Below are 24584 nucleotides of genomic sequence, written 5' to 3'. Positions count from 1 at the left end.
AAAGAGATTCATCTACCACAGGGCTACAGCCCTGCCCCTTTCTAGATGTGTTACCCCCATGGTATTATACCCCTCTCCCCTTAATCAGAGTAGGGGTTTCCCAGCAGCACTAGCGAGACAGTGAGACTCTGTAGTAGTTTCACTGCTGTTTCCCTTCCCCTGCCGCTACGAATCCTGTCCAGCTCCTAGGAGGTTTGAACTTGAACTCATGGAGGAGACTCAGCTGAAATGTCTGCACGTCCTCCGGGAGTAAGTGTCCCCAGTCCCCACAGCGGGCGTTGCCATAGCTCCACGTGGGCAAACATCTTCATGAGTCGGTTCTGGGGTTCATCCTGGATTTGTGTCTGCTTTACAGTTTTAAAAATGGAGCTAAGTGTTCTACATAAAGAACTTAGTGGGAAAGGAAATTATATGCAGAAGAAATAACTATTACAGAGAAGATAACAGCTGCATATACCTTTCTCTTTTTTCTTTCCTTCCTTCCTTCCTTCCTTCCTTCCTTCCTTCCTTCCTTCCTTCCTTCCTCTTAAGAAGCCACAAAAATTAAGTCAAACATTTTTGCCCATTGTGAAAATGCCATGGAGACAAACAAAACACAGGAAGGGAAGCACACTTTTTAAAAGTGGACCTGAGTCGTGGCGTGGCTGCTGTGCGCTGACCTCCTGTGCTGCCCCCCAAGGCTGTGCAGACCGCCGTACTCATACCAGTCTTCCTCTTTGTTCTCCAAGTACCCGCAGCTATTCACAGGAATTCTTTCCCCGTGGAAAGGACTGCTGCTTTACGGCCCCCCAGGTAAACGCATCTTTCTGTTGTAGTCCCGGAAGTGTGTGTGCTGCGAATGTGGTGCCCCTCCATCTCTGCCTGAGGATGGGGCAAAGGATGCCTGTGGGAGCCTGGGTTCTCCTCAGTGAGGCAAGGAGCACCTGTTCATGCTTATGCTCATGCATCCCCAGGCACAGGGAAGACTTTACTGGCCAAAGCTGTGGCCACTGAATGCAAAACGACCTTCTTTAACATTTCTGCGTCCACCATTGTCAGCAAATGGAGAGGAGATTCGGAAAAACTGGTCCGGGTAGGAACTCTTAATATCCTTAAAAGTCAGTGTTTCAGAATACCGAAGCACAAAACTATGTTAGAGCGTATTTGTTTTAAGGTGATATATATCTTAGATTACACTCGGGCTGTGACCACCAAAGGCCTAGGAAATGGGCTGACATTTCCCCGTGGATATTAGTCACAGCATCCTCAGCAGAGCGCCGACTCCCTTCTTTGGAACTTTACCAACAGTCCTTTTTTGATTCATGCAATTTAGGAATAAAAGCTAGAATAAAAGTCTCTAAAGTGGCCTGATGTTTTCTCCGCTCAAGAAACATTCATTATTAAGCGTGCACAGTATATCCAGTTAACGTTTAGTGAGAGGCTGCTGATGTGCGCCAGACCCTATGCTACGTACTCTGGAGGAATCGAGAGACTTAAAACTTAGTTATTCTTTCGGATGTTCTGAGCAACTTTTCTGCCGTGGTGCTCAATGCCCACGCAATGTATACTGTTTCCTTGAAAGGCTGTTTCGATCTTTACAATATCTCATCCCTGGCCCACGGCCCTAAAACATTTTGCTGTATCTTCCTGTCACCTTAAGAGAACAGCTGCTTTTGATGTACACCTCCCCATCAAGGGGGAGCCTTGCCAGAAATCCCGTTAGACTGTTGCCTTCCATAGAAGGACTGATAAGTAATCAATCCTAAGTGAGCGTAAAATATTCTTTCTGAAAAAAATTATCCTAAAATGCTACCTTGGAATTATGCTCACTCATAAATACTGATTTCCCAGTGATTATAGACTGCTTAGAAATAATAGAATATTTAAAAAGGATTGACTTTAAAAAATAAAACCCTACCTATTATTTATTACGTTTGCTATTTATTTATTCATTCATTTTCTGGGGATTAAATGCAGGCCTTGTCCATGCCAGGCAAGTGCTGTAACACTAAATTAGATCCTTGGCCCTTTGATACTGTTTGCGAGTTGAAGTTTTTAGGAATTTTTATCACCCCTTCATTTTTCTCTCCTGTTGTTATTTTGTTTATTGTGGCAGTAGTGTTTTAAGACAAGGTCTTTTTAGAGATGTAGCTGGCCTTGAACTCATGATCCCTCTGCTGGGCTTACCTCATTCTCCTAGGTGATGGGAGTGTGGGTGTATATCGAGATGCTAATTCAGGTCACTCCACAGGGCTCCTGTTTATCTGTGTCTACACGTATGGATTCCTGGGGTTCATAGTCATTCTCAGCCTAAAACTCTTTGGGATGTGTGTGTGTTGAGTAACAATAATACAGCTCACAAAAGATGCCCTCCCCTAAGTAGTAGATCCATGTCCTATCATGGGAAGTGTTTTGAGCCATGAGCACAAGACATGAAAAAGTGCTTAAAAGAAAGAAGTGCTCAAAGAAAGACCCAGACTTCTTAGACAAGCCTTAGGTAGACACACACACAACACACACACTCACACACACACACACACACACACAACACACACGGATATTTCATGAATATCCTCAACAGAGATGGAGACAAAATGGTTTTCCGTTTAGTGCTGAATGGCCAGAAACGCCAAATCACAGAAATGCCCCTCCCCCAGCATTATTTAGTTCTGTTTGTTGTTCTCCTGCTTTAGTATTATTATGTCAGAATCCTAGGAGTGAGGCAATGATTCCTCCTGACTTTTCCATCCCCTTTACCATATATATAAAGAAACTAGCTCTATGAGGAACGCACGATAGCGTATCTCTCTTTGGTTTGGAATATGTGATCTCACATCCTTATGTTCCCATGGGAAGCATGACCCAGCCATCTCTCAGGCTCTGGCTGGAGCGTTTTACAAATTACTTTAGAAGATACATATATATATATATATATATATATATATATATATTTAATTGAAAATACATTTTAAGTATTTGAAAAATATTTAAGAAGACTCTGGGATCCTCTGCTAGTCTTGAAGGATCTTATTTCTAATTTTCATCTTACTTCCTTCTGGAAGTTAGTTTTTCCTTGTTTTTGAGATTTGGGGAGGATCCTCACCTGGAGAGCTTTCGTCATCCTGTCATCTCCTTCCTGTAAAGGGCGTTAGAGAGAGTGAACCCTTGAGGGCCTTCCCCTAAATCAGAAGAGTGTTTTCTCCCATTTGTTTCTTTTTCTGTTCCAATTAAGGAGTTATTTATAGGGAACCTTTGGGCTGTGAACCTCCCTCCTTGACTAATGCTCCTGCCCCTTAGGAGGTAAGCACTTCTGAACAGTCGAGTGATCGCTTTAGCAAATGCACACACCTGTTGATGATTGCACACCCCCCCACCTCTGCCCTGTGATTTAACTTCCTCTAAGCACCCCTGGACATTTTAGACTAATGCTTCTAGAAGCACTTACCAGGATTCTATTTATTCTCTGGGAGTGGAAGCTCAGTAATTTGAGCAGCATGGAGACCTAAGCCCTGATTGCAGTTAATTCTGACTTCACGTGTCGGAGGGACTCTTGATCTCCTGTCCTCAGTGAGCTCCTTAAAACTGTGTGTGGGTCTGATGGAGGGTCTATTAGCCTCGTTTTCACTGGGTAGACTAGCTGCTATTGTAATCACCTTTAGCATCACGCACCATCAGGCTTCTTCTTCTTTGACAAGGATGAAGAGTTACTTGTTCCTAATTGGCTGTTCTCCCCCGTGTCAGACAGGTGCTAGTGATGAGTGCCCCAGCATTGACTTGTGCATAACTTCTGCTGGGGAGGTGTGACCAAACGAGTATCTGCCCAGGTAGGGCACTGGTAACACACCAAATAATCGATTCTATTCAAGTCGGGCCTACTCAACCAGTGGGTTTATTGAGGCATAGTGATCATTTAAGTAAAGGCATCTGTAGCCCACGAGGCCCCTCCAACATAGGGGTGATTCATGGAAGCTGCAACCCAACATAGGGGGCACGTCATGGAAGTGGCATCTCTGATTTTTCCTGAGCAACTTTTAGGAAGCTCTACAAATCACTCAATCTCCTCTCAGACCAGTTGTTCATGCATTTACAACCATGGGAATCAGCCTTGTGAATCCTGTATTTCAGGAGCTTCCTGAGCCTTGTAAGTTCCCTTGACTCCTTTAGCCTTGTAAGTTCTCTTTATTTCCATAGCCTGTAGCTTCCCTTTACTCTCTGAGCCTTGCAAGTTCCCTTTATTCCATGAACCTTTTAAATTCCCTGTCTTCCTTAGGTCTTGTAAGTTCCCTTTACTTCCTAACCCTAGTAAATTCCCTTTATTCCCTGAGCCTTGTAAGTTCCCTTTACTTCCTGAGCTTTGTAAGTTTCCAAATTCCCTTTATTTCTTCAGTCTCTTTAGCATCCCTCCTTTGTCCAAGAGGGAATAAATGAAAGGAAGTAGCTCTGCCCCACCCTTCTCTCTGTTTATGAGTAGGAGCCAGATCCTATGAGCCAGGATTCTGTGAAAAGGAAGTATGGACACATCACCTTGAACTCACCATATGCTGAGTCACAGGGGAGGTGAGGGAGTTCCTCCTCAGCGACAGGGAGTTCTCAGAGGGATATTCTGCTGCTGCTGCTCCTGAAAGCCACACTCTAGCCTTTTCCCTCATATCCTGTGATGCTTTTCCAGTACTAAGTGACATGGAGATTAAATCCCCTAGGCAACAGAAGAATCTCTGCTCTTCCCCTAATCTCTGCTGCATTCTCAGTCAACAGTGAAGAATCGGATATGGTGCTCAAGAGATCAGTTGCAGGATTAAAAAAAAAAGACTTGGGTCTTTATGCTGTTCGCCAGCACTGTATCTCCCTGTCGAGTTCTTTATTTCGTTTTTATGTCTGTTCCTTTGCTGGCTGCTTTCTTGTTCAGTCTACACTATTTTACTCTGGAACAGAACGTCTTATTCAATCAAGAATTGCTTTTGAGAATTGGACCCTCTGGTATTTGGGAAGCAGGGCGGGAGGATCACCTTGAGTTCACCGGCCAGCCTGAGCTATATTCCAGGCCAGCTTATGCTGTCTCAACGCAACACTAAACACCTACCAGCAATAACAACAAACGAAAGAAAAAATGTACAGAGAGCCTGAGCCTAGCAGACAGTGTTGAGGTGGGGCGAGGGCCCTGAGGAATCAGTGGAGAACAGAACAGGGCATTTTTAACCTATTACTCAGGACCGTTCTTTTCCTACACTTTTCCCTCCCCGGCACAATCCCGTTGTCCCCAGAGATGAAGTTACTACATGATCTTGAATGTTCTAAGGATGTTTGTGTCCATGTGGAACATGCTATTGGCAGTGAGTGTTTCCCCAGATGTTCACTAGGCACCCAGAAGCTTAGGAACTGGATTTTATTTTCAGCTCTCACAATTATCATTTGGAACCTTGAACTAGCCACCTACTTTCTCTGGCTCTAATTTTATTCAATGATAAATGGGAATACTGCACTGCATCCAACCCCCTAGGGTGGAACTAGGGAGAAAAATGGCGATGGTTGTAAAGTTGCCTCCAAGCACTGGTGTAGGATGGGCGCATGTTAGTACAATTCTAAACTCTTAGTCTGGGAGCACTTGAGGACTTAAGTTTAAGTGTATGCCAAGGACTAACCTAAGAATATAAATTTGAACCTGCCTTTGTTTTCCCCCCACTCAGGTGCTATTTGAACTTGCTCGATATCACGCCCCCTCCACGATCTTTCTGGACGAGCTGGAGTCAGTGATGAGTCAGAGAGGCATGGTTCCTGGGTAACAGACAGGGTCATGTTCTGTCGTGTTGTGTCGTGTTGTGTTGTGTTGCTGTCACCATTTCTCCTCTCTTTGTGTGTGTGATGGCCGGAAGCACATCAACATTTACCAGGCACACAGATTTTCTGCAGCCACGATGGGCTGGTAGTCTCAGAATAACCTCCTCTGGAGACAGAGGGCTGCCTGTGGGACCCACACTCCCGTGAAGCCTCAGGTGGGCTGCTTCTGCATTTCACTCTCTGGAGGCAGTCCTCAAGGCCAGGGAAACTGGTGATTCTTTGACATTATCTCTAAAAATAAAGTGTCAGAAAATGTCCCCATCAGGAAGGAGAGCCTCTCGGTTATAAACGCTTTTGAGTTAGGCTTTCAAAAGGCCAAGTGGGGTTGTTTGCTCACCTACATGCTTGGTTTTGTGAGTGTGTGTGGTATGTATTATGTGGGTGCATATGTGTGTACTAGCACATGTACCATGTTTGTGTGTGTATGTATGCGTGAGCATGCGTGCATGAGCTAATTGCATGCTAACTGTGCAAACGCATGGACAATTACCCTAAAATTAGCACATACACTCATGCTATGCATAGCTATGGGCGAAGGCCATGCGAACACGCGGGAGTCTTTTCTCTCTCTCTCTCTCTCTCTTTTTTTTTTTATTAACTTGAGTATTTCTTATATACATTTCGAGTGTTATTCCCTTTCCCGGTTTCCGGGCAAACATCCCCCTCCCCCTCCCCTTTCTTATCGGTGTTCCCCTCCCCATCCTCCCCCCATTGCCGCCCTCCCCTCAACAATCTAGTTTACTGGGGGTTCAGTCTTAGCAGGACCCAGGGCTTCCCCTTCCACTGGTGCTCTTACTAGGCTATTCATTGCTACCTATGAGGTCAGAGTCCAGGGTCAGTCCATGTATAGTCTTTAGGTAGTGGCTTAGTCCCTGGAAGCTCTGGTTGCTTGGCATTGTTGTACACATGGGGTCTCGAGCCCCTTCAAGCTCTTCCAGTTCTTTCTCTGATTCCTTCAACGGGGGTCCTATTCTCAGTTCAGTGGTTTGCTGCTGGCATTCGCCTCTGTGTTTGCTGTATTCTGGCTGTGTCTCTCAGGAGAGATCTACCTCCGGCTCCTGTCGGTCTGCACTTCTTTGCTTCATCCATCTATCTTATCTAATTGGGTGGCTGTATATGTATGGGCCACATGTGGGGCAGGCTCTGAATGGGTGTTCCTTCTGTGTCTGTTTTAATCTTTGCCTCTCTATTCCCTGCCAAGGGTATTCTTGTTCCCCTTTTAAAGAAGGAGTGAAGCATTCACATTTTGATCATCTGTCTTGAGTTTCGTTTGTTCTAGGGATCTAGAGTAATTCGAGCATTTGGGCTAAAAGCCACTTATCAATGAGTGCATACCATGTATGTCTTTCTGTGAGTGGGTTAGCTCACTCAGGATGATATTTTCCAGTTCCAACCATTTGCCTACGAATTTCATAAAGTCATTGTTTTTGATAGCTGAGTAATATTCCATTGTGTAGATGTACCACATTTTCTGTATCCATTCCTCTGTTGAAGGGCATCTGGGTTCTTTCCAGCTTCTGGCTATTATAAATAAGGCTGCGATGAACATAGTGGAGCACGTGTCTTTTTTATATGTTGGGGCATCTTTTGGGTATATGCCCAAGAGAGGTATAGCTGGATCCTCAGGCAGTTCAATGTCCAATTTTCTGAGGAACCTCCAGACTGATTTCCAGAATGGTTGTACCAGTCTGCAATCCCACCAACAATGGAGGAGTGTTCCTCTTTCTCTGCATCCTCGCCAGCATCTGCTGTCACCTGAGTTTTTGATCTTAGCCATTCTCACTGGTGTGAGGTGAAATCTCAGGGTTGTTTTGATTTGCATTTCCCTTATGACTAAAGATGTGGAACATTTCTTTAGGTGTTTCTCAGCCATTCGGCATTCCTCAGCTGTGAATTCTTTGTTTAGCTCTGAACCCCATTTTTTAATAGGGTTATTAAAAAATAATAATATCCCTGCGGTCTAACTTCTTGAGTTCTTTGTATATTTTGGATATAAGGCCTCTATCTGTTGTAGGATTGGTAAAGATCTTTCCCCAATCTGTTGGTTGCCGTTTTGTCCTAACCACAGTGTTCTTTGCCTTACAGAAGCTTTGCAGTTTTACGAGATCCCATTTGTCGATTCTTGATCTTAGAGCATAAGCCATTGGTGTTTTGTTCAGGAAATTTTTTCCAGTGCCCATGTGTTCCAGATGCTTCCCTAGTTTTTCTTCTATTAGTTTGAGTGTGTCTGGTTTGATGTGGAGGTCCTTGATCCACTTGGACTTAAGCTTTGTACAGGGTGATAAGCATGGATCGATCTGCATTCTTCTACATGTTGACCTCCAGTTGAACCAGCACCATTTGCTGAAAATGCTATCTTTTTTCCATTTGATGGTTTTGGCTCCTTTGTCAAAAATCAAGTGCCCATAGGTGTGTAGGTTCATTTCTGGGTCTTCAATTCTGTTCCATTGGTCTATCTGTCTGTCTCTGTACCAATACCATGCAGTTTTTATCACTATTGCTCTGTAATACTGCTTGAGTTCAGGGATAGTGATTCCCCCTGAAGTCCTTTTATTGTTGAGGATAGTTTTAGCTATCCTGGGTTTTTTGTTATTCCAGATGAACTTGCAAATTGTTCTGTCTAATTCTTTGAAGAATTGGATTGGTATTTTGATGGGGATTGCATTGAATCTGTAGATCGCTTTTGGTAAAATGGCCATTTTTACTATATTAATCTTGCCAATCCATGAGCATGGGAGATCTTTCCATCTTCTGAGGTCTTCTTCAATTTCTTTCTTCAGTGTCTTGAAGTTCTTATTGTACAGATCTTTTACTTGCTTGGTTAAAGTCACACCGAGGTACTTTATATTATTTGGGTCTATTATGAAGGGTGTCATTTCCCTAATTTCTTTCTCGGCTTGTTTCTCTTTTGTGTAGAGGAAGGCTACTGATTTATTTGAGTTAATTTTATACCCAGCCACTTTGCTGAAGTTGTTTATCAGCTTTAGTAGTTCTCTGGTGGAACTTTTGGGATCACTTAAATATACTATCATATCATCTGCAAATAGTGATATTTTGACTTCTTCCTTTCCGATCTGTATCCCCTTGAGTCTTTTCTCTTGACAGCGAGGGCTGCAGACTCTATAAGCCACACAAGTCGAGCTCCCCCAGTGAGAAAATGCAGCGTGTGAACGGGCCCATTCTGAGCCTCCTTAGTCCTTAACTGGCAGACAGAATGGAAAATCCTGCCCCATTGAAGTTTGTTTCATATGGGAAGGTATACAATATCATATGCATTACCTTCATGCTATGTGAAAATACAAATTACTTTCATACTTAGATTTAGTTTCCCCCCAATATGACTCTTTATGTATATGCAAACATTGCAAAATAAACACACACACACACACACACACACACACACACACACACACACACACAAAACCTGAAACACTGCTGGTCCCAGCATCTGGGATGAAGAATATGAATTCATAATCGAATGTGGGTTGCTGCCACACACATGCATGACAGTTAAATGTTGTCCTAAGAAAGTCATTTTATTGTTTTTTAAACTAAATCTATGCAAATGAGGGAGAGTCTGCTGAGTGCGTCCTGGGTTTAAACCTTGAATGTTCAGCTCTCTCTCAGTGCTCTTTCTTGATGGAAGGGACTCAGGCAATGGTAACGGTGGCCAAGAGAGCAAATCTGTACAGGAAATAGATTCTAATCTATGTCACTATCCTGTATCTCATTAGGAGAGAAGGAAGCAAACTCAGTGTAGGGATTTTATAAATATACAAATGCACACACACAAATAATAAGAAACATGACAATATGTTATGCCCACTCTATAGATGAATGATTATAAATAAATGATTATTCTCAACGAAATCATTTCAATTATTTAAACTTGCCTTTTAAAGCCCAAGAGAACCTAAAACTATGTAGCTCAGGTTAGTCTCAAACTAGCAGTCACAAGTGTTGCAGTTCACCATCACACCTGGCAGTTACAGCATTTAAAGGGTTAAATAATGGAGCCTGTAGATACATTGGGTTATGTTCAATCTAACCTTTCAGTTACTTATTTTTCTAGTTCTCTGTCAGCCTTTGCTTTTCTCTTAAACATCAGCATGCATCACTTACTTTTTTGCATTATTCACTTTTTAAAAATTACTTTAAAAAATTGGCATGTAAAGAAATGCCCATCCTCTCGAACCCCCTTGCTATCAGAATGGAGCCTGTTCTGCAGTCACAGGGTCATTGCTATGAGTGCCACTCTTGTCATGAGGGCAAAGGCTCTCCCATGAGAGGAACCATGTCTCCTTGTCTCTGTAGGGGAGAGCACGAGGGGAGCCTCCGGATGAAGACGGAGTTGCTAGTGCAGATGGATGGCTTAGCACGCTCGGAGGATCTCGTGTTTGTCTTAGCAGCCTCGAACCTGCCATGGTAAGACATCAGGAGAACGTGCCGCACACATTTTCACCATCACTGAAGGGAGTTCAGTGACCGCAGAGCTGTAGGAGGAGGGGTGGAAGCTCTACACAAACTGAGTCCACAGCGGGTGTAGGTGTCAGGAACCGATCTCCTTTGGAGATCGAGACCTAGCATAAAAGTGGGCAGGGCCACTCCCTGGGTTTGGGTTCTAAACTGTAAGAGAAGTTGATCTGATCAAGGGGCATTCCTTCCTTCATTTTTCTCCTCTCTTGACCATGGTTCCTTCCCCACCCCCCTGCTGCCTCCCAGTCCAATGGACTGGAGCCTGGAACTGTGAGCTAAATAAACCATCTCTCCCTTAAGTCGTCAGGCTTTCATTCTGTTATCTCATTACCAAAGCGACAGAAATGAAGTTAGGATGTAAGGACTGACTACCATGTTTTAAATCAAGCCGAGGTTTTGTGTAGAACTGTAAGAGCTTAATATCTCTAGCTCTCAAAAGAACATTCCAGAAGTAATGTTTCCGTTTTATTGGTATTAAAATTAAACTTTCTTAACTTAGCAGAAAAATCCTTTCTTTAATGCCATATAGTAAATAGAAAACTAAATAATCTCTAATTGAAAATATAATCTACTCTCAGAGTCTTTTATTCAAACTGTATCCCAGAGTGGTTTAGGAACAATCTAGAAGAAGAATTGGGAAATAAGAAACGTTGACTAGGGGAAAACAATATCTACTTGGAGAATATATTTTAAAAATGTTACAATCCTCTTACCATTCTCAGAACATTTCCCCATTATTAGGTTTTATGTCCAGGATAGGGAAGGAGATACGTGAGGAAACATTCTTAGAGGGCGCCCAGGGTCAAGAGAGGCCAGTCAGCCTGTGGTCAACAGCAGTGAGCAGAGCTGGGCTTCTCACCCCACCCCCATCTCCTTTTCCACAGCTAGAGACAGACAGATAGCTCTTCTGTAATACGTGCTGATCATCTGTGGTCCCAAACAAGAAGAGACCAAGGCAAATTTTAGGGAGTTCATGTATTAAATACATTCAGAATCTAAACCTGCCCCACCTTCTTACACACTTGTAAGACTTGTTTGATTGTGCTTAGGTGATTAGCATTTTACATTTGAAGATTTATTTATATAAACTATAAAGTGGAATCCAATAGAGAATCATTATTCATATGTTCAAATAAGCATTAGAAGCCATCATGTGGGGCTAAGCTTCTGTATGGCATTGCAGTGGCTAACGTCATAATGGGGTCGCCCATGTTGACATTCCATTAAGCCACACTGGGACCGTTGTTATTTAATTCTAAGAAGTTAGACAGGCGAGGTCACATAAATGCACGGCTCTGTGCCCTTTGAACTTGACACAAGAACACGATGGCCTGGCTTTAGCCGGTGGATTCTGTTTTGTTTTCTGCTGCTTTGTGTCCTTGTCCAAGTCTCTTTACTTTGAAAAGGACCAAACCACGTTTTATCTCGTTCTTTATTCTGCTGCCTGGTCAGTCGTGGGCGTTCAGCAGGTGGGTGTGATGCTCCAACGCTCCTAACATGAGTGTGGTAGGTCTATACCTTGAGAGACTTAAACACACATTTTCCAGAAAGGCTGGGGAGCCCTTGCCTCTGCTCCTGAATCCAGTAGTTCCAGCTGTGCTTCTCTGGGCCGTGTTGATTGGGCAAGGTCAGCTGTGTCTTGCCAGCGTCTTCTTATCGCCAAACGTGCTCTAGACTAACAGTTGGTGATTCAGTTCAGCAGGGTTTTTATGTTTGTTTGGTTTTTCCTTACAATTTTGACTCAGTGTTGGGAGCTTCATACTGAGTCACATCCTGAGGTGGGCAGTGTCTTCTCTTTTTTTTTTTTTTTTTTCGGAGCTGGGGACCGAACCCAGGGCCTTGCGCTTGCTAGGCAAGCGCTCTACCACTGAGCTAAATCCCCAACCCCGTGTCTTCTTTTCTCACGTTTGCTGGTGCTAAGATCGATCTGTGGGTTAGGGTGTATTGGTCTGGTTCCTCTACAGTACATCTCTCCTGAGTGTAGCATCCCCCTGATCCAGGTTGCCTCAGTGCTTAAGAGCTCTTGTTGCTCCTGCAGAGGACCCAGGTTCGATTCCCAGCACCCATGCGGTGGCTCCCGAAACTCCAGAACCAGGGCTTCTGATGGCCTCTTTTGACCATTTCCAGCCCCAGGCGTGCACGTGGTCCATAGACACACATGCAGGCAAAACACTCATGCACGTGGTCCATAGACACACATGCAGGCAAAACACTTTTGCACATAAAAAAAATAGTAATGAAACTTCAAAGCTGTTCTTTGTGTTTCGGTGAAAACTCTCTGAAGAGCAAGCATGTGGCCTAGAACCGTAAACTAGCATGTTCAGAAACGTGTACCTTACTGAGTATCCTCGGAAGTGTGCCTGCCGCTAAGCATGGTTCCCTACCTGAATGGGTGTGGGCAGAACCTTCCTGTTCTGCTTAGGCAGAGCACAGCCTTGAAAAAACTTTGTTACATTCTTGCTCTTCCTCAGCTGCAAGATGACCTCTTTCCCTGACCTTTCACCTTCTCTGACCTTTCACCTCCTGTTCCTCCTGGCTTTGTGCTCACCATGATGTGATGCGACCCATCCTGGCAGGTTACAGTCCCGTCAGTGCTTCTGGTTGACAGCTCTCTGTGAGCTGTGTCATAGAATCACTCGAGGGCTTCCCTCACCCAATGGGCTTGCTTGGTCACCCTGAAATCTAGAAAATCAGGTGACCCAGCAGCAGTGAGCAAGCCCCTCCCCCACCTCTCCAAACTGAGGACTATACTTTAGAACTTTTGACCTGTCCCATGATTTCATGGCTTGTTTGATACAATACCGTTATATTTTGTCAATGATTTTCATTCTGGTTTCTCTTTGGGTTGGTTGGATCTTCATATGGACTGGAGCTGACCTTGACTTCTGGACCCTCCTGTCCCTGACTCCTGGCTATTTTGATTACAGGAATGCAATGCCCGCCCGGAAGAGTTTTCTGAGTTTTAAAGAAACTCTCTAGAGAAATCACTCACATTCTGCAGAACTCACACCAATGCTTCTAAGTAGTCATGCCGTTTCCCCATTGTATTATTAATACAGCTATTGTCTGCATTGTGTGGGGATTAAACTAGGTCCTTGTATGCCTTGTGTTATATTTCTCTAGAGGGATGGAACCAACGAAACGTGTTTTATAAAACACGGTTTGCACTGGCCTGATTGAACACAGCCTCCTGCAGCAGAGGCAGGCATTACTCTGTGAATTCGAGTCAGCCTGATTTACACGGCAGGTTCCAGGACAGCCAGGACTCCAGAGTGAAGCTCTGTCTGAAAAACAGACCAAAAGGCGGTGTTTGCTAGAACTGGCAGCGGCTGGTGGTCCAACCATGGCCGTCAGCGTGCTGGGATGGCTGAGAGCCAGGTAGCTGCTGTTCCTACACTGGATGTCGTAGCTTCCTTCCCCAGTCTGTGCTGAAGGCCTTGAAAGATTCGGGGAATCGTGTGCTCTCTGTCCTCTCTGGAAGGCAGCCGAGACATGGTGATGAGGCACTCACCAGCAGGAAGTCAGCCAAGCAGGCAGCCAGCAGCTCTGCGTCTTCCCCAGACTTTGTCTATTTGGGCCGTACAATCTTGAAGAGGGTCTCCTACCTCTACTAATCCTTCCTCACGGACCTGCTCAGAGGACCCGTTACATTGACTGTCAAGATTCACCATCACACCAGAGAACACACTAGATGGTGCAAGTCTCCCGCTTAACCTAGCCTCCTGCTGCCATCGAGAAATGCAGTGCCAGCCTGGCGTGGCAGCACAGGCAGACAGTCCTAGCCCTTGGGGACTGGAAGTAGGAAGGTCAAGAGTTCAAGGTCATTGTCAGCTGCATGGTGAGTTTGAGGTCAGTCTCAGCTACTTGAGGGGTTGGGGGTAGAGAGAATATTTGTTCTGAAATTACTTGGGATGCTAACTGCACAATCTTGTCAGTGTACTGAAGCCATGTACTGCGTGTCTCAGGAGATGATGGCTGCCTACACGACAGTGGACTCATGACATAGTTATGGAGCCATGGAGGTCCACGTCAGTGTGAACACATTGCTCACACGTCTATTGATGCTGGTGTCAATAAACCCATTGAAACGGTGACTGTACCAAAGCATAGCTTACACCATACAGTGCGTAATACCGAGAATAAACAACGGTTACTGATTTACATGCTTCAGTAAACATGGTTACTACTCCAGATTTTTATTACTCAAAAAGTTTTACTATAAATAGCATTCCATGTGTTATAGTCAGCAACTTCACACAGCTTGGATTTATCTCTTACACAATTTACCATGTAAATGGTTCTGAATGAAATATCAGAATATCCTGTAGGGCATAAATAAGGGCATAACTTTTTCCTTACTCCCTTTCTAGTTACATAGCACAGCATTGTGTGTATTCCAGTCAGTCACCAGTGATGGCGACAGGGCTGCTCTTGCTGTCACAGACGGTAATGCAGTAAGGAGTGGGTATCACTGTGCTCCTTTTGTGTTCTGCCAGTGCAGCTTTGGGATAGGTTCCTGGAAGGAAACCCACCGGGTCAAAGGGTAGTGGGCATGGAATCCTGGGATAGCCTGCCAAGTTCCCTCCATAGAGGTCGTGCTAGTGTGCAGTCCCACTAGTGTCTTGCATTCATTACTTAACACGATAGTGAGAACATTTCCAATGTCATTTATTAAATAATCCTTGAAAATTGGATTTGGTAATGGCTGCCCAGAAATTCCCCCACGTGGACTATACCATAATTTAATCATTCCTTTCCGTTGAACAGATATGGTATTCCCAAACTTTCCCTATTAATAACTAGCATTGAAATGAACATGCTTGCAACGGAAGCCTCTGTAAGAAGGACTAGGGAGAGAGCTCAGTAGGAAAGTCTTTGTAATTCCAGCATCAGGGACCCTGAGACAGGTGGATTCCTGGGGCTCACTGGCCAGCCAACCCAGCCTACTTAATGAGATCCAGGCCAGTGAAAGGCTCTCTCAAAGATTGTCCTCTTGGCCTCCACACATACATGTGCACATGCACCCCCCCCCAGTGTGCGTGCATACATAAACCAGCGTGCATACATGCACAAACCTTTGGTACAGTTCTGGTCCTTAGGAAAGATACCTGGAGGTGGGATTCCTGAATGGAAGGGTTTTGTACCTTAACCTCCTGTGATATATTGTCAAGCCCTTTTATAAGGAAAGATTCTCCAAAGAAGGAATATTCTTTAAGAATAAGATTCTCCTTGGCCTCAGGATCCCACTTGAGGAAGGCTGTGATCGACGTCAAGCATTCCGAACTGGAGAAATAACTGATTCAGATCAAGTATGCAAAGACCCAGCCCTAAAATATCAAGTTCCTCACAATTGGGGCAGTTCTGGTCAAAAGCATCCTTCAGGTACTAGGTCATCCTTCGCCGCTGTCTCAGCACCGAGGTGGCTTACAGGTTTTGCTCACATGCCTTGGCTGGTCCACGAGAGAGGACAAGAAAGAGATACTCTGTGACATCAGATGTGTAAGCGAGCAATGAGAGGCATAAGAAATGGTGCACATTTAATATCACCACTTAGTGTAATGGTGATGTGAGAAACTTAGCATAATTAGGGCTAATTTGACCTGCCTTGATTGCGACACACACGCTCAGGCCCAGCAGTCCAGAGGGAATGAACAGGGCCATTAAGGCAAACTCCATCCAGAGACGTCTATTTAACTCTCTGGTAGCTTGTACCAATGAAGTGTAGGGGCTGCGAGCTGCAGGCGGACACTCCTGTCTTCCTTGTTGTCTGCCGAATGGCTAGACACTCCAGGAACCCTCAACATAAGCAGGTACTGGCCTAGTCAAGCTGCAGGCTAAAAATACCAAGAGGCAACTTTCTTCTGATATTCAGAAGAAGGTGTAAGAGCCAAGAGACCCCTACTCTGCAAATGAAACTGTCCGGGCTTGTTTAGGGGACAGAAGTGCCTCACACGAGCCACCCCCCTCGGGACTGTCCTTCCATTTTCTACAGGATTTAAAACATTCATAGGGCAGCTGCCAGCCCAGCCGCCTTTCTAGCATTTGTATAAATGGATTTCTTCCCATATGGATACTCCTTCCCGGTGTGCTGTTCCTATAGAAACGCACGTTTGCGAACGGAAGATCAGCTAAGAGCCCTGGTTCTTTTGCACAGTAACCACCAGTGTTCTGGACTTGGGGGAGGAGTAGTGCTCTTTGAGGTTCTGTCTTTCAACTCTGGGCTTTGCCCAGGTTTGCATTTTCCTAATGTGGTCTACTGCAGCTCAATACACGTTGTGCTAAGAGCAGGATCACTGGGAAACCAGTGCGCTTTCCTAGTGTGTATGACTGAGGTCTTGGGGTCTGTCCACACAGCCGTCCGACAAATGGGAACAAGACGCAGAGACGCCACGTGCTCAGCCCCTGCACGCGGTGCACGTGCGGTGGTGGAGTGGGACTGCCCTATGGGTGGAATCGTATTTCGCTGTGGTCACCGTGTGTTCCAGGCTCTGTGAACTGTGCACACCTACTGTGCACACCTTTGCAAACTTGCTTAATTCTGTAAACATTTCCTTTATGTTAGTGGCCCATCACTCATTGGCTTTTCTTTTGAGGCAATATTTTTGTTTGTTTGTATGTTTCCTGCTATTGACTGTGCTCCCTCCTTGCCATGGTGAGAAGGGTACCTCCTGCCAGGCTTGGCCAGATTAGAACAGATAATCTCAAAAAGTTCCTGTCTTATAAATCTCCTTTTTCTGATCCTGAGGCCTGGGAGACAAAACTTTCCTTGGTGTTTTTTTCATGCAGTTTTGAGTTATGGGTTTCTCCAGTGAACCATCAGGACAGATGAGAAGCTTGCAAACTCGGGGCCCCCCTTACCATGGCGGTCTCAGGGTCCCGAGGGCCCCAGCTAGCTTGCCTCCTCTTCCGGCCTCTCAGAATCCCTTTTGCTGTTTATCTAACGTAGGGAAGCCAGGGGTTGCCATCACACGTGCAAGTCTCTCGTTCACATGTTTGAGTCCCCTTTCCTTTCCTTATCAGTTGTAAACATGGTTTCATTCTGGTCAACGGAGTCTATTTCTGTTGATCGGTTTTTCCTTCTGACTTTCATTCTTGGTGGTTGTAATATGTTCTGTAATTTTATTAATGATGTAGATGGGAGTCATGTAATGGGGTCCTGTAGAGATCATTTCTTTGACTGTTTCGGGTTTTGGACCACTTTGATTTAATTTTTCTTCTCAGGTTAAGATATCTGGGACTGTGACAATGAAGCCAATAGTTCTGAACTATCCAGGAAGACTTTCCCTCCCTGAAGTGCAATACAGAGACTCATTTTCTTGATGGTTTCCATTGCTAATGGGGAGGCCTGCTAACCTATGCTATCGTAACGGGCCTGTGCCCTTCAGCCACACAGGGACTTGTGTGATGTTGTAAGCCTCTACTGAATCTGAGTTGCCCCACACAGACCCATTATAATGTAACCCATTGTAACTAAGTGGCAACTAGCCTGTGTCAGCCATACTCTTAACTTTTTCTCTCCAGTCTTGGTTTTGAGCCTCTTCTTTTTTTGGCACTTGAGAACTTTGTCCCTGCCTCCAAGGGGTTCCATGGTACATTCAAAAAGTATTTTAAAAATAATCAATTAAGTTTTTAAAGGGGCCTTAAGATAAGATTTCTGATCTTCTTCACTCTTTTGCTGTGCTCAGAGCCACGAGATTTTTTTTTCCCCCCTCGGTTATTAGTATTGTATTTTGGGGTGGGGTAATCAATAGGTAATGGGAAGTGATTTTCACTCCATTAAAGTGATACTTGAGCTCACACATGAGTAGAGCAATGACTTGCTCTGCTAAGGCTCCCTTGCTGGATGCTCTGGCCTCTCTGATGAGAGGAGATGCCCTGGACATACATCTCTCTCTCAGAAGCACAGCCAATTGAGCCTGGCAGGTCACCCCGAGGCTCACAGTTTCCATGATTCTCACTGAGAATGAATGTACAACGCTTTATTCTGATCACCCCCATCCATGCAGCTTCTCCCCACTAATCTAAACTCATGATGGCTATAATGTACTAATACACGCATGTGCACGCATGCACACATACACACGTGGATGCCTGAAATTTAGTACATGGATAGTACCAAGCACATTACCCTTAGTAAATAACCAGGGAGTTTAAGAGATCAGGCCGTTTTATGCAAAGCCACTATCCCTGCACGCACACTTCATTCTTGCACCCACCAGAGTGGGATTTCTTGGGAACTTTTCAATAGATTGCAGGAAGGAGGGAGCAGGGATCCAAGACATACCGCCCATCTACAAGCTGGGATGCACTTAGACCCATGTGGGCTGTGCAGACAGAAAAGAGTAGCATTGGTTTTCATTGTTTCTCAAGATGTGGCGAAGGCTGGCTTCGAACTCACAGTACAGCTCAGGCTCAGCTCCACCTCATGTTCTGCCCACCTCAGCCCACAGGTGTTGGAACTACAGGCGGGCGCTACCGTGACTGGGGTAAGAAGTATTTTATTTTTAGGGTAGATATTAAAGCAAATCGAAAGCTTTTACTGCGTCCAGAGCTCTTGCTCTGGGTGTGACAAAGTGACGGTGCCCATGAAGAAAATGACCTGAAGATGCCTGCCTGTAGCAGCACTGATTTCTGTCCCACCTTCCTCCCTGCAGTGAGTGTACCCAATAAAGCACACGGGCGCACACGTGCACATGTACAAGGCACACACACACACACACACACACACACACACCAGAACTAGAATGGAAATTGGGTTTGAGGACAGTAAGTGACTCCATCTGAGGAAGCATGTAAGTAGGTGGCCATCCGTGTGGGCTCTGTGTAGAAGGCAACACTTGAATCTCTGGCTCCTCGTTATCTGTCAAACACAGCTCGGTCTGCTCTCCCAGGATGGTCTTTACAGCCGTCCACTTTACGGCGGCCGCGCATGGACTGCAAAGGCTGTCTACAGCATAGGAGTTGTCTCTTCTGTTAGCATGTGAAAGTAGATTGGACCTGGCAACTGTTGAAGGAACAAGCCTGAATTGTGCTTGGTTTCTACATGGCGGTGAATCGTGGAATGACCTCGGTTCCAGGCGACGCAGAACAGCAGCGGCGATGGTCAAGGGGAGAGGAGGGAACAAAGGTCGGATGTGGATGCTCAGGCTGTCGGGCACAAGGCATCATGGCCCAAGGGAGCGCTCAGCATGGCCGGGGGTACCTAGTGTTTTGTATCTAGAGTAGACAGAGGTCTGAGAACCTGGCTGGGTTTCATGTCTTTTATATCTCATGCTTATTGGTTGGTTTGACCACTGGTGGGAGAGAAGTACTAAATAACCAGGAGGAAGGAGTCGCAACAACAAAAATAACTAGTGTAAAATCTAAGTGCAGAAGCCAGGAGGATCCTTTTCTGGTGGCCACAAGTTACATTTCTTATATAAATATATTGGCATAAAGAATGATTTCTGGGTACATTCCATTTGTCCTTTGTTTCCTCTCTCAGATGACTATATGATTATTGATGTCATTAAGAGTGCATTCATCTGGCCTGGCTGTCAGAGAGTTGCACTTATTTTGTACCCACAGGCAGTTTTGAGGTAAATCTCTCACTTTAGGGCATTAGTTGATCAATACAGACATCTATAGTGAAGGATTGCTTTCCCGCTCCCTCTGTGTGATTCCATTGTCTTGAGCGTCCTATAAAGAAGCCACCCAGGATGAGAGGGGGACAAGAATTAGGCACTGTCCAAATCAATATTTGCTTGATACCCTTAGATGCACCATTCTATCAAGTTCTTCCCCTTGCAGATGCGTCTTCCTGAACCCATAAACCAGGTCCAAACTGAATCGCTTGCCTGCAGAGGGAACCCTGAGCTCTTGTCTTGCCACCCTGGTGATTTCCTTCTCTTCTGAGTCAGTATCTCTGGTGGTTGGACCCCACCCACCTTCTCCTGTTTTTAAGAGTTTAGGCTTCAGATGGTGAAGCTGTCTGTACTGTTGATCTATATAATTTGACCAAGGTTTTCTTTATCAGAAATTATTTTCTTCCTTAGAATTTAAAAGTCTCCTTTAATATCTCACGTTGCTATGGATAAAGTTTGTTGTTGGTTTTAATTAGACACGATCTGACTCTGTTGCCTTAGAGTGGCTCAGGACTTGCTGTGTGGCCCAGGCTTATCTTGAACACTTGATCCTCTTCCTTCTGCTTCCTGTGCTCTAGAATTACAAGCGTGCAGTACCACGGGTGGCCTGAGACATGTTGTTTAACACATTGTGTGTGACTTGTTGTCTCTCTCTGGAAACTTGTCGTCCTTCCTGGTTCTTGGCGTTCTGAAATCTCTCCACGATGCAACTTGACAGTCAGTGGACACTGAGCTGGGCTGACCTCAGTGCAGCACCCTGGCACTTTTCCCCAGTCATTCCAAGTGTCAGGCCTGAGTTACATTACTTTCTAAGCTTTCGTTTCCTCATCTTCCAAATGTAAGCAACAATAGCACAGCTTCAGGAGGTTGTTGTAAAAATTAAATATATTAGCATCTATAAAATATTTGAAATGTGTCTGTCATTTAGTAAATGCTGTTTAAACTTTAAGTCTCATTAACACTTAAAATATAGAAACCTTGTTACTAGGAATCTAGAACATTCTCTGGAGTTGTCGTCTTCATGAGATTCCTCTGTTCTTTTTCTTGGAACTCCTGGTATTGATCTGCTGGCCTTGTAGACGAATTCTCTCATTAAGAAAGCGTCTTCCCTTCGTGGAGTATGATGGAGCAAGGAACCCAAAGAAAATCTGTGAGACTGGCACAGTCAGAGGGTTTCTGTGAGGGTTGTAGAACGAAGACACTTGGACCTACTGGTGCAAGGAGTACTCAGATAAGGGGCGTTCCTACAGGTAACATTAAACGTAAACTCAGGGCTTCAGAGTTTTTGAAAGGTTTCTAGGTACATCAGGCATGACCACTGTCATTGTTCCTAGGCACTGGCACAACTTTTTAAAAACCTCTTATGTTTATGTGTTTTGCCTACATGTTCGTCTGTGAACCACATATGTGCCTAGTGCCTGTGAAGGTCAGGACAGGGCATCAGGTCTCCTGAGATGGGAGTTACAGACGGCTGGGAATGGTCCATCTCGGGCAGGAAGCTGGCTTGCTGTTGAGTGAGGGCTGTCATCCCACTTTCAACACAACATGATTCCGACCTGCTCGACCAGTATTTCTCAGTAGAGACCCTCCACTGTGCCCCTGTCAGGCCTGGCAGACAGAGGCAGGCCCTTCCCATAGGATCTATTTCTTAAGCAAATTTTAACCCATTTTCCCTTTTCTATTGGTCTTCACCTCAGCCCCAAAGGAAAGGGATGCTGCCAGCCCCCAGTGTCTTGGTGGGAGGGCGGCTGGGTGTGTGGCTCGGATCAGCTTGGTTCTTGGCTCTCTTTGCTGCTTGGTTAGAAAGCATCTCCAAAAAAGGTTTTATGCATTGCTTGTCACTGAAAAGTATGCTTTCCAGCTTGAAGATTTTGTTGTTGTTGTTGTTGTTACCAATTCTCTTATTCCATTTGCTTTTGTATATTTATGCCAATTACTAACCCTCTTTAGGGTGTTACAGGAAGAAATGTTGTGACTGTATCCCCTCTCAACTTTACGTTCCCTTTTAGTTAAGTTAAAGTCTCACGCCTGCTTCCCCTCTCACCCTCTCACCCTGCTATCAGAAAAGGGTTCCCTATGTAGCTCAGGCTGACCTCTAGCCCTCAGCCTCCTGGGCTCTGGATGACCGTCGACTCTGTTACTTCTTGTCAGTAGTTAAGGTGGATGAACAGACAAGGGCTTCCTCATTTCTCTTATGGAAAGTTGAATGTGTTTACATGGCTAGGAGTTTGACAATTTAACACATGAAGAGCTCACAGGTCAGACACAAAATGGACCATTAATAATTGAAATGGTAACCCAAGGTTACCAAGCCGCCCCACTGTAGAGAGGAGGAAAAGCTTCTTTCTGCAAAGCAGTGCTGGAGAATGCCACAGCCATTCCTACTAAAATGTCTGGGATAAAAATGATTTAAAATCACTATATGAAAGCATGTTTGAACAATAATTCCTTCAAATAAAGGTCACTAACAATTTCTACAACTACTAATGGATAGAAGATGGGGGAACCATGGGGTGTCAAAGGCTTGCAGAGAGAATGTTTAATACTCAATACAAGACGCGTCTTTTTTTTTTTTTTAATTAACTTGAGTATTTCTTATATACATTTCGAGTGTTATTCCCTTTCCCGGTTTCCGGGCAAACATCCCCCTCCCCCCTCCCCTTCCTTATGGGTGTTCCCCTCCCAACCCTCCCCCCATTGCCGCCCTCCCCCCATAGACTAGTTCACTGGGGGTTCAGTCTTAGCAGGACCCAGGGCTTCCCCTTCCACTGGTGCTCTTACTAGGATATTCATTGCTACCTATGGGGTCAGAGTCCAGGGTCAGTCCATGTATAGTCTTTAGGTAGTGGCTTAGTCCCTGGAAGCTCTGGTTGCTTGGCATTGTTATACTACAAGACGCGTCTTTTATGATGGAGAGTATGTCATCATCAAATGATCTCAGAAAGTGACACCATGGCACTGATGGTGAGACACGCACATGTGCATCCTGATGTGCTGTAATGCACAAACACATCGCCAGAGAAGCTGACTCTCTGGAGTGGGACACCTGGTCCCAGTCAAGCTTTATCCCAGCTTTCGTCTGGAGCTCAGTAACAGAAGGACACATCACACAATTCGGATGTGGGACATCTCACAAGGAGCCTTGTTCTCTGCTGGGGCAGAGAGTTTGGCTTTGGGTAATGGGTTTAGGAGACATGGCTTGCACAATCCCTGATCACTGGATTTGGTTGTGGAGTCCTGAAGAGAGATCTTGGCCTGGGCTGAGCAGTGGGCACGCTGTGTCGGTCTCTACTGTGTCGGGTGCCACCGTGATAACGTACAGGAAAGTGTCCCTTTTCTCAGAGATATGTGGATGTTAGAGATTGGGTTAGTGATGTAATTTATTTAGAAAGGCTGAGTAAGACTGCATGGAAAGCCACACGAGGCAGATGTGGCCAAGGGTTATGTGCTATTCACTCAAGATGGCAGGCATATGGGTGGACTGCATTCTGTTATTCTGCTTTTCTGTTTACTTGAAATATTCACATTAAGAGGTTTAGGAAGACGCTGGAGAGATGGCTCAGCATTAAGAGTACTGGTGACTCTTCTAGAGGTCCCAGCAACCATATGGTGGCTCACAATCTAATCCCCTCTTCTGGATGAACACTTGTATACATTTAAAAAAAAAAACAAAACAACCCAGATATACCTTTTAAAAAAGATTAGGAAAACGATTTACAAGAGTGAAGTTGTGTAACCTGGCCTGATGGAAGCAGGACCAGTGCTCCATAAGGCCGAATTGGCACTGGCACTTAGCCAGGAGGGTACTTGGTGCTGAGTTCCTCAGGACAGTGGAGCAAGTGGTTATTCACTCTCGTAGGGATGAATGGTCACTCACTGGCAAGATCGAGGCCAGCAATTGACGTTAAAGTCTCAATGAAGTACCAGTACGCTGAGTTGTTGTGAGTTGTCCTTTCCCCTTGTCACTGAAGGGACCTCCTCTACACGAGGAGTCTGGAAGGTGCTGTCTCTTTTCTTCTCCTTTTCACATCTTTTAAAAAAATTCTTTTGCAAACAACATGGAGTAACTGCAGTAACTACTCAGTTGTAGGTACACGGTGGCAGCTAAGATACAGAATTGTTCATATAAAGCTAAAACACTTAGAATATAGTTACGGGGCCAGGGGGACTGCTCCCTGAGTACAGGCAGCTGCCACCAAACTGATGACCTCAGTTTGATCCTTGGGACCGGCAGGGCAGAAAGAGAGAAACAACTTTCAAACTCTGTTCTCTGACCTCCACACATGTGCCAGGTATACACACACACACACACGCACGCACGCACAATCAATCAATCAATCAATCAATCAATCTAAGGAGTCTATCGGAAGCACTACTTGCTGCTCCATCCATCTCTGTTTTCTTGTGATACAGGGAGCTGGACTGTGCTATGTTACGGCGCCTGGAGAAGAGGATTTTGGTTGATCTCCCCAGCCAAGAGGCCAGACAGGCCATGATCTACCACTGGCTGCCCCCTGTGAGCAAGAACCATGCCCTGGAGCTGCGCACACAGCTGGAGTACAGTGTGCTGAGCCAGGTGGGCAGTCAGAGGGGGACGCGCAGGTCATGGGTGCAACATACATCAAACTCCGACTCTTAGACAGGATCCAGCCTGCCTAGCAGTGCAGTGCA

At 45.1% G+C, this 24584-nt stretch overlaps 1 protein-coding gene across 4 annotated transcripts in view; it reads left to right on the top strand.

Moving 5' to 3' along the window:
- Nucleotides 1-24584, top strand: part of Katnal2 (katanin catalytic subunit A1 like 2) — a 75949-nt gene that overhangs the window by 48613 nt on the left and 2752 nt on the right. For all 4 annotated transcript variants that reach the window (NM_001432435.1, NM_001432433.1, NM_001432434.1 and 1 more), the window contains 5 exon segments: nt 729-792; nt 954-1072; nt 5664-5755; nt 10129-10239; nt 24327-24489. In NM_001432435.1, coding sequence (NP_001419364.1) covers nt 729-792; nt 954-1072; nt 5664-5755; nt 10129-10239; nt 24327-24489 — 549 coding nt within the window.

This window comes from Rattus norvegicus, chromosome 18, assembly GCF_021556685.1.
Source record: "Rattus norvegicus strain SHRSP/BbbUtx chromosome 18, alternate assembly SHRSP_T2T, whole genome shotgun sequence".
Lineage (NCBI taxonomy): Eukaryota > Metazoa > Chordata > Mammalia > Rodentia > Muridae > Rattus > Rattus norvegicus.
This window is presented reverse-complemented; position numbering and strand designations above follow the sequence as displayed.